General features: G+C 39.4%; 1 protein-coding gene across 1 annotated transcript in view; it reads left to right on the forward strand.

The window, feature by feature from the left end:
* ddx1 (DEAD (Asp-Glu-Ala-Asp) box helicase 1) overlaps window positions 1–18192 on the forward strand; it is a 54391-nt gene that overhangs the window by 26979 nt on the left and 9220 nt on the right. Inside the window, exons 14-22 of the mRNA XM_067984292.1 lie at window positions 2773–2911; window positions 4173–4233; window positions 6620–6718; window positions 7394–7483; window positions 8415–8600; window positions 8894–8945; window positions 11781–11927; window positions 12016–12107; window positions 18111–18183. Coding sequence (XP_067840393.1) covers window positions 2773–2911; window positions 4173–4233; window positions 6620–6718; window positions 7394–7483; window positions 8415–8600; window positions 8894–8945; window positions 11781–11927; window positions 12016–12107; window positions 18111–18183 — 939 coding nt within the window. The remainder of the gene's footprint in view (window positions 1–2772; window positions 2912–4172; window positions 4234–6619; window positions 6719–7393; window positions 7484–8414; window positions 8601–8893; window positions 8946–11780; window positions 11928–12015; window positions 12108–18110; window positions 18184–18192) is intronic.

An 18192-nucleotide genomic window follows, 5' to 3' on the forward strand; every position in this document is an offset into this window, starting at 1 on the left:
TGAAGCAGTCCGTGCCCACATGCAGCAAGACCTGGACAACATCCAGGCTTGGGCTCATAAGTGGCAAGTAACATTCACGCCAGATAAGTGCCAGGCAATGACCATCTCCAATAAGAGAGAGTCTAACCACCTCCCCTTGACATTCAATGGCATTACCATCACCGAATCCCCCACCAACAGCCGCCTGGGGGTCACCATTGACCAGAAACTTAACTGGACCAGCCATATAAATACTGTGGCTACGAGGGCAGGTCAGAGGCTGGGTATTCTGCGGCGAGTGACTCACCTGACTCCCCAAAGCCTTTCCACCATCTACAAGGCACAAGTCAGGAGTGTGATGGAATACTCTCCACTTGCTTGGATGAGTGCAACAGCACTCAAGAAGCTCGACACCATCCAAGATAAAGCAGCCCGCTTGATTGGCACCCCATCCACACCCTAAACAGTCACTCCCTTCACCACCGGCTCACAGTGGCTGCAGTGTGTACCATCCACAGGATGCACTGCAGCAACTCGCCAAGGCTTCTTGGACAGCACCTCCCAAACCCGCGACCTCTACCACCTAGAAGGACAAGAGCAGCAGGCACATGGGAATAACACCACCTGCACGTTCCCCTCCAAATCACACACCATCCCAACTTGGAAATATATCGCCGTTCCTTCATCGTCGCTGGGTCAAAATCCTGGAACTCCCTTCCTAACGGCACTATGGGAGAGCCTTCACCACACGGACTGCAGCGGTTCAAGAAAGCGGCTCACCACCACCTTCTCAAGGGCAATTATGGATGGGCAATAAATGCTGGCCTTGCCAGTGACGCCCACATCCCATGAACGAATAAAAAAAATATTGTGTTCAGTTCAGGTCCCCACACATCGCAAGGATATCAAGGCCCTGGAGAAGATACAGAGGACAGCAATCAAAATTATATCTAGTTTGCAGGCTCTTGGTTCCTAGGATAGGTTCAATGAGTTGGCATTCTATATTTGGAGAAACAGGCTTGGGAGATTTGGTTGAATTTCTTATTTTAAATGAGGGGATTAGATTGTGTCCAGTTGGATGGGTTAATTGAAATGGATATGGATGAGTATAAAAACCAATACCAACAATTAGGTTAGCTGTTGGGAAGTGTTTCTTAGAATCACAGTCCTCTGGAATAGATTACAGAAGTGTTGTGTGGATTCCCCACAGCCTTTCAAAAAGGAAGGTAGGAGGATACTTCAAGTTACCGAGGATAAGTTGTGGGGTAGCTGTGAATAGCAAGATTCTTGAGTTACTTCGGTGTCCTGTAACTTGTCCTAGGTGCTTCGAGAGGAATTTCCCAGCGTTGCGGAGTGCGGGGGGGGCGCAATGGTGCATGTCGCTATACCATGTCTGGATCGGGTTGTCTTGATGGACCAGATAGTCTATTCCTAAAGATGAACCTTATTTCTTGCATTCTCCCCTGCCATTTTATCTGCTTGAGATAACTTGTAATCATTCTAACGTGTATTTTTCTATGCACTAAATGTCCTCTGCAAACTTATTATTCAAAAAGGATCACTATTTGACATTTACAGGCAAATTCTTTTTGTTACATAAATGGCAAGTTCCTGTTCATGGTGAGAACAACTTTCATTTACATAGGAAACACTTGGCTCAGTCACCCTCTGTAGAGGAATGTGCTGAGTTTTTTCAGTCTGTTTTTGTTTGATTTCCAGCATCTGCAGTTTTTTTGCTTTCTGTTTGCATTTAAATAGTTTTTTTTTTGAAAGAGTCCCAAGGCACTTCACAAATGGAAATAGATGGGGAAACAGGCACTGAGCCATGGAGGGAAAGATTAAGAGGGGTGTCCAATTGCTGGTTTAAAAAAAAAGATGGGTTTTAAGGAAGCTTTTAAAGGAGAGTGAAATAAAGAGGTGAAGGGGTTTAGGGAAGGGAGTTTGAGAGTGGGGACATGGCAGCTGAAGGCTGTGCTAGTGGGACAAAGCCAAAGTTAGACAACAGTGAGCAGGAATTCCCACAACCTCAGTAATGATACCTAAAGCAATGTGGTGCCTTTACAGTTAACTTAATTTCAGAACAGATTTGTGGATTCTTAAATGGGGAGGTAATTTTGGGAAGATCATTGATGGATAATTACCTATAGAAATTGCCTCCATTTTTGTTAATGTTTATAGTCACTTATCTGTGAAGCCCTGAATACATCCATTCCGGCAACCTCTATAGATTGCTCTGGAGTAATATCAGTGATGGGGAAATCTTCAGTCGATTTGCTCAACAGTTGAATGAAGAGACTGTTTTTTTTTTGCTTTCTCTTCAGCAGATGTGTTACAGACATGGAAAACTTAGCTGTAATCAGCAAAGCAAAATTCTCCATTGAAATGATGGATGCAGTGAAGGAGATTCCTAACTTTGGGCAAAAGTAATCTTGTTAACCCTTGGAGTGCCTCTTCCCTGCAGCCTGGTGTCTCCGTCCAGGTGGCTGGAAATGTATGTTTACTGTAGCTGTAAAGGAGGGCCTTGTAAACTTAAGAAATTGCAAAACTAAACCTGGAGAGGTAGAAATTTTGGAGGTCAGAAGGAAACTTCTGAGTAAGTTGGAATCAGTGACTGTACTTATCCAGCAGAGTTACTTTCTCTTTTTAATAGCTGCGAATTTTTGTAAATGTTTTAGCAGCTGTAAGTGTAAAGAATTGGGGTGCTCAGAACTTTTTTTTTAAGAAACATACCATTAAACCCCTTGTGCTAAATTGTTTACCGTTATTAGTTCAGTAACAATCATTCTCTTTCAGGTACTGCACAAGTGGCTCAAACTAAAAACTTACCCAATGCTCCGAAGGCACTCATCATTGAACCATCCAGGGAACTAGCTGAACAAACCCTCAATAATGTCAAGCAGTTCAAGAAAAATGTTGTTGATCCCAAACTAAGGTAACTTGTCTTCAATACTTTACCTCCCTTTCTCACCCCCCCCCCCACCGAAACTAATAAATGTACCATTGTGAAAACCTTTATTTGCCTGTTGCAGCATGTTTGCACTTATCCAGAACTAATACCAAATAAGATCCTTGATGGGGTGAGATCTGGCTAGTGCTGCCGTCTCACTCATTGTGACATTCAGAAATCTTGAACCATTTAGTTATGTTCTTGCAATTTTAGTAATTAAAATCTGTTGCAACCTTGTCCAGCATTGCATGAAGTTTCAGTCTGTGAGGACGCACTTACTCCATTTTCAGCTTCTTTGCTTTGTTTGTTGCTGGTGGCGAGTGTTGGTGAATCTTGCAATAAAAGGAGCCAGCATTGCTGAATGTTGCAGGGCAATACTGTTCTCTGCTCTGTATAATAAGGCAGTGAATTCCATTGTGTTGCAGTCTTGCATATTTCCAGAGATGATGTATGATATTTTCCAGGTATCATTCTTACCCGGTAGTATTGCATTACACAAGCAAACTGAGGGCTAGTCACATTGTGTATTATGTAATTGCTGTGAAAATGTTGTTGGTGATGAACTATGTTTAAAAGAATATTTTGGCTAGATTATGTTCCAGTTGGCATACATGCCCTAAATTCCTTATAACAGTTAAACTATCAGTTATGATATTGATTACTAGATGTGTGATCCAAACCAGTGGAAGGTATCTAGATTTTTTTTTCCCCTTGTCCCAATTTTCTTCCCTTCTGAAGGTGCTGAATTACCACCCTGGGCACAGTTCCATAGATCCTGTCAAACCTCCAGTACCTCATCCAAATGGCCATTTCTCATACGTGAACCTAGGGAAAATGTTGCACAAGGCCTTGGCCAAGTGTGTCCCCACGTAATGTCATTCACTTGCAGTAGGAGTCACTGGATAGTGATCAGGATTAAAATCCTGATTTTTTTTTTCTCTTACTCATTGGAAGGTTTTCATTTTTTTTGCTGAACAAATCTTGTTAAAAAAGGAGAAAGGGCAAGGCCACTGGGACTATGATTTGATCTACACCTGCTTATGGTGTTGGTGAGGTGTTCAGACTCTTATTTAAATTTAATAGTGAAAAATATCACATATGCTAATTTTGAAGAGAAATGCTAAAAATGTTTGGGTTAACTCATAATATCCCTCGTGGTAAATATATCAAACCCAAGCCCTTGACCATGTAGTAATTCTTGTTCATATATAGATGGTTTAGTTTTAATTTTTTTGTTTTGTTTTAGAGAACTTCTGATTATTGGTGGTGTGTCTGCAAAAGATCAACTGGCTGTCCTGGAACAAGGAGTAAGTTTTCCACTTACTCCCCACAGAAAAGTGTTCAGGAATGTGTTGATGCATATATATGCATATTTTCTTTGACAATGTTAGCTGAATATAGTAACCCAGAATAGATTGCAGAGTATGAATTTATAGATCCTATTTCAACAGGGGTTCAGGTGACTTTCCCTACACTACAACAGTGACTACAGAAGTATTTCATTGGCTGTAAACCTCGTTGGGAAATCCTGAGGTTGTGATATGTGCTATATAAAAGTAATTTCCTTTCCTAAACACAGAGCAAACCCCAAGTTCTTCAAATCCCCAAGTGTTTTTTCTTTAAAACACCTTTTCCTCCCTAATACTTCCCACTGGATGTATTGTGCTAACAGTTGTGTGGTTATTGTGACATGATGGAGGAACACTGATAGTATTATTTTTAACAAATCAAATCTCTTACTTTTTAGTTACTGCTTACATGTTTATACTTTCCACAGCAAAGAATCCATGCGCCCTTTGTCCCCCTCAAATGTGTTTTACTGCTTTTTGTTTTTTGTGCACGTGCACAATTTTCTGAAAGGGCACAGTTAAAACCAACAACTGGAGAACTTCTTAAAAAAAAAAATAGTAGTGACTAGCTATTAGAGAAACTGTTTTTAACCTGTCTGACATCGTCCTAGATGCACCTCAACATCAACAACAACAAAGGCCTCTTGTTTGCATCCTTTCAGAAACTCCAAGGCCTGGACCCCATTCCATTCCTGATGCTGTGCAATCTCGGTTTGTTGATTTCCATGTCTTCATCTCCAAATTCATCCCCTTTTCTAGGCCTATGTCTTTTTGCACACCCTCCACTCTTGTACATTACATATTTCTCCCCCCACCCCCATCCTGCGCTACCATGGGGGTGGAATTTTCAACCATTTCTCCCCCCCCCCCCCCCCCCCAGTCTGGAGCGCTCACTAAACCCCCTTTAGCTACATTTCTCCCCAGCTTAAAACCTACGTCTTCCGAGCTTTTGGTTACCTCCCCATCTACACTGGGGTCTGACTCAACTGTAAATCTCCTGAGATGTTTTACTATGTCCGTCACATTATCTAAATGGGGGTGGTTCAAAAACAAGTATTAATCTACAAGTGTTATTGTATATTCTATGTATAGTCCTCAGGCTTGTGTCCGAACTTAAAATCCATTTAGATAGGCCTATGATTCCCTATTGTGTTGCATCAAAAAGGATCCGTTTGTGATTTAAAAACTATCAATTTATAAAACACTCATTCTCCTGCTTGCTTTGCCCTCAATTTATGCAACATATCTGTCCATTTGCATTATATATTGGCTTAATGTTTAACTGAAAAAAATGAACCACTTGTCCACCCGTCGCATAATTTCCTGGCTTTATCAGTGTATTGAATGAATGTCTATACTGCGTGTCTTGTTTCACTAATTTAGTCTAATATATAACTCAGTAAAGGTAATTTGTACATTCAGTTACTTTTATTTCCCATTCAGTTTTGGATTGCCACTTGATATTTTTGACGTCATCACATTCGTACATTCTTTAGAGTGTCATCGTGCATCAGCTGGAGTCATCCCAAACTAAATTAAATGACTTGCGAGTTTCACTAGTGTTTATTTTAAAAATGTAAGAGTCATTTCAGAGTTTTAATCTGATTTTGGTGTTCAGTTACTGTTCCAAAATGCTTAGGCTTCATTTGTGTGTTATGCCTTTTCGACCATTTGTCACACTTTCACTCAAGGTTACTACAACTTGCTACCATTCTTGCCCCCCCTCCTCCCATAAAAAACATTTCTAAATTTGCTTTTTGAGTTTTTGCCACACCTGTAGTGTTGAGATTCCTAAAACAAAAATCCTGGAAGAATACTCACGATGTGTGATGTGTTTTCCATACATTTTTATTAAGTTCCCACCTTAAAGCTGTTTACTGAGACTTAAAAAAAAAATTCATAAACTTCACCTCATCATACTGAAAACAGTATAATACTTAGAAAAAAGCACAGCTTTACAGTGATACATTTGTGTTTGTTTATGCTAACACAAAACTTGCTGTTAGATCCGCTTTTGCATTGTGAAATTTCTACTATACACCATCAAAGTGATTCATTTGGGTACCTTATTTTGTAATACTAGTCTGTTTGAATGATTCACACCCTTTTCCAGGGGTACCTTTTTCTTCAAAGGGACATTTTCAGCCATTGTTCATGCTTCTAATACTTTGTGCTGCGTCTGTATTTGGTGAACAATTCAGCTGTTCACGGTACACCTTGTGTTTTAAAGATACTACTGAAGAAAAGTGTGGTTCAATCCTAAACTTTATTTTTAGTCCATAATTTAATTGAAGAGTTGGTGGCATTGAAATTGAACATTAATGTGTTCTTGTCTGTTCCACAGGTGGATATAGTTGTTGGAACCCCTGGAAGAATAGATGATCTTGTCTCAACAGGAAAACTGAATCTGTCCCAAGTTAGATTCTTGGTGCTAGATGAAGCTGTAAGTGTTCATTTATCAAAACTGAAATGCCACAATTATCCTTTTCAACTTGTAGGATTAATTAGTATCTATTATCTGCAACGGTACGTTTCCATAGGTTCAGATACCACCCATCACCACTGTCTTAGTAAAGACATATAGTTGCTTTTGATTCTATTAGGTAAACTGGAAGCTATGTGTCTATATGTTTCAGCAACCCATTAGCTCAGCAATATAGACTTAGCATTTTGTTCAGTCTTGAGTAACGTTTTGATTAAGCATAGCTTTTTTTAAAAAAGTGTGTGGACCCATAACATCATTACTGGAAAGAGTGTTTAGACATTTTGCCATATTTAGTCCATATTAATAAAGAATCGAAAAAGCCTTTTTGAAGTTTCTCTCAATAAAATCTGACCGTCCCTCCACCCATTCTCCTTTAGCCTTTGCAGTACTGGAATGCTGTTGTATTTCTTGTTTAAATCTTTCACAAAATTTAAGTTTAATATGCAATGCAAAAAATGTTTGGAAATTTTCAGTTTGTGTTTTTGTAGCTAATAAGGAAACCAAAACATCCACCGACTTTGCATTAGTGGAAGGCACATATTTGAAAACAAGAAAAATTTAATCTACATGATTTATTCCAAAAAAAATTTGGTGACTAAAATAGAGCCAACTAATGTGGTTGTCTTTTTGTAGGATGGACTGCTCACTCAAGGCTATTCTGACTTCATTTCAAGAATGCATTCTCAGATCCCTCAAATAACATCTGATGGCAAGAGGTTGCAGGTATGAACTTTGTTAAAAGACACAGGAAAGTCATTATTAATTTCTCTACTCTGGTAAGAGAGCCATGTGTCTGCTCCTCTTAGAATTGATGTCTGAATGTCCCATGGAGGTTCTCTTCTTTGTCACGTTGTGTAACTACGTCTCTCAGGGAAATGCTACTTAGCTGTTGTTTGTCCCGTTGACTTCAATGTAATGAACCTTAATATAAATAGAATAATACCTTAATAGAATGCTTAATATTTTCATCAGTTAATAGGTTACTTCTGACAAATTTTATCAGACTTTCCTGACCCAAAGAAGGAGCATTAGTGTGTGACAAGAAAGGCTTCAAAGGTCGAAATAAACAGCCTTTCTAAAAGGGATAGTGGGAGGAAAATGCCTCTAGAGATGGCTAAATCTATAATATATTCCACTATCCCGATTGGACAATAGCCTGTACGAATCTTGGATCTCCTAGTATTTGGCACAAATTATTTTTCATTGGAGTCAGCTCTGGCTTCATTGTGCAAAGTAAAGGAGGTTAGTATTCCTTGGTTTCCAAAGAAGCAGACAAAATACTAAAGGGATCTTTGGGAACTTGACTAGAAAAAGAACTATTTACTAATATTTTGAGTGTCTTTTTAAAGAGTTGTCCTTATACTACCTGTACCTAAAGCAATCTTTGAGATTTGTGAAGCAGTCACATGGTAAAATAAACATTGCAACAGCACTTTTTTTAATTAGTAAAGACTATGAAGAGATATGGAATAAATCTCCCTTTTGCAGTGAACTAACAGCATGGGCCATTACAGTGCAAATTAATAGCAAGTGTGTAATTTTCCTGATTTGGAAATCTGACTTCACTGGTGAAACCTTAATTTTGAGTGTGAGATTGCTCCACCCTAGGTATTCAAAGGGCATAAAATGACGTTGTTTACTATGCTTTACTTAGGTAATTGTTTGCTCTGCCACACTTCATTCATTTGATGTTAAGAAGCTCGCAGAGAAGATCATGCATTTCCCAACGTGGGTGGATCTTAAAGGAGAGGATTCTGTTCCTGAGACCGTACATCATGTTGTTCTGCGAGTTAATCCAAAAACAGATCGTCACTGGGAGAAACTTGGACGACACATCCGAGTAAGAAGACCTGGACTGTTTTTTGTTAGAGAATTTGGCTTTGGCCCAGTGCCTATACAAAGAGAGCATGCTATTCCTATGCCATTCCACATTCTATCAAAAGTACTATTTTTCAACCCCCCCGCCCCTCTAACCTGAAATTGTTAAATGTTCCTTTGAAATTTTATGCTGGATTAAGCTTTGTCAACTGCTTCAAAAATTACTGAAAATATGAATGACAAATAAAAGTATAACTCCTGTTGTAATGTCTTAATATGCATTAAACTTATCTTTTTTATGTTTCCCTTCTGCAGACAGATGAAGTTCATGCAAAGGATAACACAAGACCTGGTGTCAATTCTGCAGGTCAGTGCATTTGCATTAGATGCCATATTTCCTATTAGCTTTCCTGCTTAAAATGCAAAATGTTCAAAACACAAATCTACATAAATACCTTTTAAAAATATTTTGAGTCATTTTCATGCAGAGTTATTAGAGCATGGAATGCTTTGCCATGGAGTAGTTGAAGCAGAGACCGTTGCCTCTTTTTAAGGGAAAAAAGGTGAGTAAAATTTAGTGGACAAAGCTATGGGGCGTGGGATTATGCCCCCATGTTCTGGAATCCCCCACTGGAGGAAATAGTTTTTCTTTACAGTCTCAGAGGATGTCACAAAAGACATCCTTCAGAGGATATCGCAAAAGACATCCTATGTGGCTGTCACCATGGTAAACTATCCCTTCTCAACCCATCTGCAGCCTTGACACGGTTGACCACACCATCCTCCTCCAATGCCTCTCCACCATCATCCAGCTGGGGGGACTGCGCTCGTCTGGTTCCATTCTTATCTATCCATTCGTAGCCAGATAATCACCTGCAATGGCTTCTCTTCCCGCTCCCGCACTATTACCTCTGGAGTCCCCCAAGGATCTATCCTTGGCCCCCCCTCCTATTTCTCATCTATATGCTACCCCTCGGCTACATCCGAAAGCACGATATCAGGTTCCACATGTATGCTGACGACATCCAGTTGGCTGTACCTAGTCACCTCCCTCAAACCTTCCACTGTCTCTGATTTGTCACAACGCCTGCTCGACATCCAAAGCAAAAATTTCCTCTGGCTAAATATTGGGAAGACCAAAGCCATTGTCTTCGGTCCCCGCCACAAACTCCATTCCCTAGCCACCCACTCCATCCTTCTCCCTGGTCACTGTCTGAGGCTGAATCAGTCCAGTGGTATCCTATTGACCCTGCGATGAAGTTCCAGCCACATATCTGCTCCATCACTAAGACCGCCTACTTCCACCTTTATAACATCGCCCGTCTCTACTCCTTCCTCAGCTCATCTGCTGAAACCCTCATCCATGCCTTTGTTACCTCTAGACTTAACTATTCCATTGCTCTCCTAGCTAGCCTCCCATCTTCCACGCTCCATAAACTTGAATTCATCCAAAACTCCGCAGCCCATATCCTAACTTGCACCAAGTCCCATTCACCCATTGCTCCTGTGCTCGCTGACCTACATTGGCTCCCGGTCCGGGAACGCCTCAATTTTAAAATTTTCATCCTTGTTTTCAAATCTCTCCATAGCCTCGCCCCTCCCTATCTCTGTAACGTCCTCCAGCCCTACAACCCTCCAAGATCTCTGCTCTCCTCCAATTCTTGCCTCTTGCACATCCCCGATTTTAAACACTGCACCATTGGTGGCTGTGCCTTCAGCTGCCTAGGTCCTAAGCTCTGGAATTCCCTCCCTAAATCTCTCTACCTCGCTCCTCCTTTAAGACGCTCCTTAAAACCTACCTCTTTGATCAAGCTTTTGGTCACCTGTCCAAATATGTGGCTCGGTGTCAAATTTTGTTTGAAAATCGCTCCTGTGAAGCACCTAGGGACATTTTACTTCATTAAAGGTGCAATATAAATTTAAGTTGTTGGTGTTATTTATCTACCCAATAAAATCCTTTTATCATTTTAAACAATTCGATTAGATCACTCCACAATCTTCTACATTCAAAGGAATACAAACCAAGTTCAAGCAAACTTTCGTAATTTAACCCTTTTAGCCCCGGTGTCATTCTAATGAATCAGTGCTGCATCACCTCCAAAGCCAACATATCCTTCCTGAGATGAGATGCCCAAAACTGAACGCAGTACTCCAGATGGGGTCTGATAAAGGCTCCATGCAATTGAAGCATAACTTCCTCCCCTTTGTAATCCAGCCCCCTTGAGATAAAGATCAACATGTCATTAGCCTTTTTGATTTCGGTTCCTTTCCACTAGCTTTGTGATTTATGTACATGGACACCCAAACCTCTCTGCTCCTCCATAATTCCTAGCTTCTCGCCATTTAGAAACCTAGTTTGGAGATGCCTGAGCTTGGTGCTGGGTTTCTACAGTCAAAAAAAAAGCTTTGTAGATAGAGGAAATAGTTTCTCTTGATCTACCCTATAAAATCCTTTTATCACTTTAAACACTTGATTAGATCACCCCTCAGTCTTCTATACCCAAAAGAATACAAACCAAGTTCATGCAAACTGTCATCATTAATATAACCCTTTTAGCCCGATATCATTCTGGTGCATCTGCGCTGCACTTCCTCCATAGCCAATATATCCTTCCTGAGATGAAATGCCCAAAACTGAATGCAGTACTCCAGATGGGGTCTGACCAAGGTCATATATATAAGATAGTCACTAATAAATCCAATAGGGAATTTGGGAGAAACTTCTTTGCCAAAGAATGGTAAAAATGTGGAACACGCTACCACAAGGAGTAGTTGAGGCAAATAACATAGATGTATTTAGGGGGAAGCTAGGTAAGCACACGAGGGAGAAAGGAATAGAAGCGTGTGTTGATAGGGTTAGATGAAGTAGGGAGGGAGGAGGCTCGCGTGGAGCATAAATGCTGACATAGACTAGTTGGGCTGAATGGCTTGTTTCTGTGTTGTAGACTCGATGTAACTCGATTGTACTGTAAATTCGACTGGTACAATAGCAGCAAGATAAATGCTTCTGGATTTAATCTCTGAAAATCAGATTGTTTTTAAAGAGTCATTGAAGCAGTCACTGTGCCTTTTACCTATAGTCACCTTGCTGTTGCTTTGTTTTTAGAATTTCTTAATCGCTAAGACTATCTAGTGGCTTTTATTTTGCAAATATGAGATGTTCTATTTTTAGTTAATGAGTTTCCATATCTAATTTCTCCAGAGATGTGGTCAGAAGCTATTAAAATACTAAAGGGCGAATATACAGTGCGTGCAATCAAAGAACACAAGATGGATCAGGCGATCATTTTTTGCAGGACAAAAATTGACTGTGATAACATGGAACAATATTTCATGCAGCTGGGAGGAGGTGAGACAATTCTGATGTGTATTGCTTTGTTTCAGCCATTTCTGTTTTGGGGTTGGGTTTCTCCCATCAAATTATTTTACTGTTTCAGGACCAGATAGAAAGGGACATCAGCTCTCTTGTGTCTGCTTGCATGGTGATAGAAAACCTAATGAAAGAAAGCAAAACTTGGAAAGATTTAAGGTACTTGTGTAATACTTTATTGGGTGACTTAAATGAGTTAGTTTAACTGCACATCTAAGATTAGCCAGCAGCATTAATTATGTCCAACACGGCTGGAAGATACTTTGGTAATTTCAGGTCTTGGTGCATGACTATTACTGATGCATTATATATGTGTGTGATCTATATTAAATGAGCAGTTTAATATAAAGTATGAATTAATGTTCCTTGATGCATGACAATCGCTGCTACATTTAAAGTTTTTAAATATAAACCAATGATTAAAATATTTCTAAAAAAAACCTTCAAAAATGTTCAAGTGTATTTAGTGATATAATGCTATAGGCCTGTTCAAATGCTAAATATAAATTGTCATCTTCACAAGTAAATAGAAGTAAAAAAGGCAAGCCAAAATAAAAGCTGCTAGCAGAAGCTACAAAACCATCTTTTTATTTTAAAAAGTTATAGCTGGTTTCTTAATGTTTTTGACTTGTGCTCCACATGGTCAGTCCTATCATGTTTAGTTGTATTGCAGCAGTCCACTCTAAAATTTAAAGATGCTGGAGATAAATGCATTTTATTTTAAAATAAAATCATTTGAAACTGGGGTAGCCAGATGGCAGCTTGTGGTTTTTAACTTGAGTAGTTAGCCAGTCTAATATCTATTCTGAGCAAAGCTGATAGCTTGTTGCTTAATTTTTTGAGTGTTAAGCATTTTTAAATTGAGGTATTTCTTTGTGAATATTGCTGTGCTGGGTTTTTGTACAAAATGTGGCCACAAGAAACACACATTCAGCTCAATTTGAAATAAAAATATTCAAAGGTGCTCCATTCTTTGACATTTCACATGATCTTGACCTGAAGTTGACTGTGTACTTCTACTAAAAGGACTGTGATTATGATACTGTTACGATGACTGAACTTGAGTCTAATGATTGAAATGCTTTATAACCAGAGGCAGAAGTAGACTTTTTATATTTAGTTGCTTGCAGATTAATTCTGTTAATAATTAGATTTCCACTATAAATGGGTAATAAATTTCACAAAAAATTATTCTACATTCAGTTTCTTGCTAAATTCACCTTTTAGCTGATATAGCTAAGAAAAAGGGGATAGAGTAGCTGTACTAATTAGGGATAGCATAATGGCAGTAGAAAAAAGGGACATAACTAACAATTCATGTGGATTGAAATAAAAGCTAAGAAGGGATCGATCACGTTAATAGGGGAATACTACAGACCACCTAATAGTGGAAAGGAGGTAGAGGAAGAAATATGTAAGCTAATTTGTGAAATGAGTAAAGGGCATAGAATAATCATGGGAGATTTTAACTACCCCCAAATAACCTGGCAAGAAAAGGTAGGTAAAGCGGTACAGGGAATGGTGTTTTTACATTCTGTGCAGGACTCCTTTCTCACACAGTATGTAAAAAGCCCAACAAGAGAGGAAGCACTGCTTGATATTGTAATGGAAAATGAACCAGAACAGTTAAGAGAAGTAAGCGTTGGGGAACATCTAGGCAGTAGCAATCGCAACATAATAAGGTTTAAGATAAAGATCGAGAAGGACACAAGTAAGAACAAAGACCAAAATAATAAAATGGACAAAAGCTGATTTTTGAGGTGATGAGAATAGAACCAGGAAAAATAAACTGTAAAAATGTACTGACAAACAAAGAAGTAGAACAGCAGTGGGAAACATTTAAAACTGTGAACACTAGAGTCTAGGAGAAATACATTCCACTAAAAGGAAAGTACAAATTAGCCAGTAATGACACACCAGGGATGAATAAAGAAATGAGGGCAAAATTGAAACTAAAGAAAAAGGCATACACTAAGTACATAGACCACAAAGGAGATGATGAGAAAAGGGAATACAAAAAGGTTAGGAAAGAAGTTTTTTAAAAAATCAATTAGGAAGGCAAAAAGAAACCATGAAATTAAATTATTAAGGAATGCCAAAAAAAAGTAAAGTATTTACAGACACATAAATAAGAAAAATCAGCATAGGTATAGGGCCACGAAGGGATAAACATGATAAACAGGCAATGACAGTGAAATGGCAGAAGTATAAAATAATTAGTTTTGCTTCAGTATTTACTAGGGAGACTAAAATGGTGGGCATGACATTAGAAGAAGAGGTCAAAGAAGATGTAACGGCATTTTAAGATAGAAAGAGGAGAGATAATTCATAAACTAATCAAACTAAGAGAGGATAAAACTCCAGGTCCAGATGGATTACGTCCGCACTTACTAAAAGAATCATAGAATGGTTATAGCACAGAAGGTGGCCATTCAGCCCATCGAGTCCGTGCTGGCTCTTTGTAAGGGCAATCCAGTTAGTCCCATTCCCCCGCTCTTACCCCGTAGCCCTGCAAATTTTTTCCCTTCAAATAGTTATCCAATTTATTTTTGAAAGCCACGATTGAACCTGCTTCTGCCACCCTTTCAGGCAGTGCATTCCAGATCATAACTACTCATCGCGTTTAAAAAAAAAAGTTTTTCCTCATGTCACCCTTGGTTCTTTTGCCAATCACCTTAAATCTGTGTCCTCTGGTTCTCGACCCTTGCGCCAATGGGAACAGTTTCTCTTTATTTACTTTTATCTAAACCCTTCATGAATTTGAACACTTCTATCAAATCTCCTCTTAACCTTCTCTGCTCTAAGGAGAACAACCCCGGCTTCTCCAGTCTATTCATGTAACTGAAGTCGTCATCCCTGGAACCATTCTAGTAAATCTTTTCTGTACCCTCTCCAAGGCCTTCACATCCTTCCTAAAGTGCAGTGCCCAGAATTGGACACAATACTCCAGTTGTGGCCGAATCAGTGTTTTATAAAGATTCAATGTAACTTCCTTGCTTTTATACTCTCTGCCTCTATTTATAAAGCCCAGGATCCCATATACTTTTTTAACCGCTTTCTCAACCTGTCCTGCCACCTTCTTCAAAGATTTGAGCACATATACCCCCAGGACTCCCTGTTCCTGCACCCTTTTTAGAATTGTACCATTTAGTTTATATTGCCTCTCCTCATTCTTCCTGCCAAAATGTGTCACTTTGCACTTCTCTGCATTAAATTTCATTTGCCACGTGTCCGTTCATTCTACCAACCTGTCTATGTCCTCTTGAAGTCTATTACTATCCTCCTCGCTGTTTACTACATTTCCAAATTTTGTGTCACCTACAAATTTTGAAATTGTGCTCTGTGCACCCAAGTCCAAATAATTAATATAAAAAAAAGCAGCGATCCTAGTACTGATCCCTGGGGAACACATCTGTATAACTTCCTCCAGTCTGAAAAACAACCATTCAACACTACTCTCTTTCCTGTCACTCAGCCAATTTCATATCCATGCTGCCACTGCCCCTTTTATTCCATGGGCTTCAATTTTGCTGACGAGCTTATTATGTGGCACGTTATCAAACGCCTTTTGAAAGTCCATATACACAACATCAACCGCATTGCCCTCATCAACCCTCTCTGTTACCTCATCAAAAAACTCAATCAAGTTAATTAAACACGATTTGTCTTCAGCAGATCCTTGCTGGCTTTCCTTTATTAATCCATACTTAAGTGACTATTAATTTTTTTTTCGGATTATCGTTTCTAAAAGCTTTCCCACCAGGTTAAACAGACTGGCCTATAGTTGCCGGGTTTATCCTTGCACCCTTTTTTGAACAAGGTTGTAACATTTGCAATCCTCCAGTCCTCTGGCACCATCCCTGTATCTAGGAAGGATTGGAAGATTATGGCCAGCACCTCTTCAATTTCTACCCTTACTTACTTCAGCAACCTAGCATGCATCCCATCTGGACTAGGTGACTTATCTACTTTAAGTACAGCCAGCCTTTCTAGTACCTCCTTTATCAATTTTTAGCCCATCCAGTATCTCAACTACCTCCTCTTTTTTACTGTGACTTTGGCAGTACCTTCTTCCATGGTAAAGACAGATGCAAAGCACTCATTTAGAACCTCTATGCGTAGATCTCCTCTATGGTCCCTAATCGGCCCCACCCCTCCTCCTCCTACCCGTATACTATCTATATGCTTATAGAAGATTTTTGGATTCCCTTTTATGTTAGCCGCCAGTCTATTCTCATACTCTCTCTTTGCCCCTCTTATTTTCTTTTTCATTTCTTCTCGATACTTTCTATATCCAACCTGGGTTCTCACTTGTATTATCAACCTGGCATCTGTCATACACCCCCTTTTTCTGCTGCATCTTACTCTCTACCTCTTTAGGGAAGAGATAGCAGAGGCACTATTACATATATATATATATATTTCACTGAAAAAAGGGAATAGTGCCAGAGGACTGGCGGACAGCTAATGTGATTCCTATATTTAAAAAGGGAGATAGAACAAGTCCAGGGAACTGTGGACCAATTAGTTTAATGCTGGTGGCAGGAAAGATAACGGGATGTAATAGAGAAACATCTAGAAACCAAAAATATAATAGTCAGCACGAATTTCAAAAGGGAAGGTCATGCTTGACCAATCGTGTTGAATTCTTTGAAGAAGTAACAAAAAGGGTAGACAAGGGTAATGCAGTATATGTAATATAGTTGGATTTTCAAAAGGCCTTCGATAAGGTACCTCATAGTAGACTGATGACTAAGGTCAGAGCATGGGGAGTCGAGACCAGTAGCAGAACGGATAGCAAGCTGGCTTCAAAACAAAAAACAGAGTAGGGGTTAAAAGTAGTTACTCGAACTGGCAGAAGGTGAGACGTGGTGTTCCACAAGTATCAGTGCTGCAACCACTGTTGTTCACCATATTTGTATGATTTGGACTCTGGAATCGTAAGTACAATTTCAAAATTTGCAGATGACACCAAATTGGGGGGGGGTGGTGGGGGGGGTTATAGTTAATACTGAGGAGGACTGCAACAAAATACAGGAAGACATTAATAAACTTGCAGAATGGGTGTGTAATTGGCAAATGAATTTCAATATAGATAAGTGTGAGGTGGTACATTTTGGTAGGAATAATGAGGCCACATACTCCTTGGAAAATAAGAATCTAAACAGGTAGAGGAACAGAGGGATTTAGGGGTACATATACATAAATCACTAAAAGTAATGACGCAGGTTAACAAGACCCTGGGGTTTATTTCTGGAGAGCTAGAATTAAAAAGCAGTGAAGTTATGCTAAACTTGTACACAACCTTGGTTAAACCACACTTGGAGTACTGCAAACAGTTATGGTCCTCACACTATAAAAGGATATAGAGGGACTGGAGAAGGTGCAAAAAAGATTTACTAGGATGATACCAGAAATGAGAGATTATACCTGTCAGGAAAGATTGAATAGGCTGAGGCTCTTTTTTTCTCTAGAAAAAAGACTGAGGGATGACCTGATAGAGGTCTTTTAAGATTATGAAAGGGTTTGATAGGGTAGACATAGAGAAGCTGTTTCTGCTTGCGGGGGAGACCAGAACTAGGGGTCATAAATATAAGATAGTCACAAACAAATCCAATAGGGAATTCAGGAGAAACTTCTTCACCCAGATAGTGTTAAGAATGTGGAACTTGCTACCACAAGGAGTAGTTGAGGTGACTAGCATAGATGCATTTAAGGGGAAGCTAGATAAACAGGAGGAATAAGGGCATAGAAGGGTATGTTGATCTGGTTAGATGAAGGGCGGGAGGAGGAACATAAAGACTAGCATGGACCTATTGGGCTGAATGGCCTGTTTCTGTGCTGCATATTCTTTGTAATATTTTTCATTGTAAACTGAGTCCAGAAAGTACAATTCTCTAAATGTTAGAGAGCTTGCCTGGCAATAAATCTGACCACTCAATAATTGTCAATATCCAGTTGAGTTAACAATAACAAGTATTTGTCTTCAGCAATCTTAAATCAGCAACTGGGTCAGAATCTGCAGTGAGGGATAGAAAAGTGCAAGCTTAACCTGTTACAGAATGTAGCAATAAAGGGAAAAAAGCTTGAGATGGTTGAAAATTATTAGTTTAATGTGGCTGTTTAAATGCGAAGTTTTGATACATCTCTTTTTTTGGAAAGAAAGGGGATGTGAAATTCATGATCTGTACTGATGTTGCTGCCAGAGGAATTGACATTCGTGGTGTTCCTTTCGGTAAGTGAG

This window comes from Heptranchias perlo, chromosome 5, assembly GCF_035084215.1.
Source record: "Heptranchias perlo isolate sHepPer1 chromosome 5, sHepPer1.hap1, whole genome shotgun sequence".
NCBI classification, from domain to species: Eukaryota; Metazoa; Chordata; class Chondrichthyes; order Hexanchiformes; family Hexanchidae; genus Heptranchias; species Heptranchias perlo.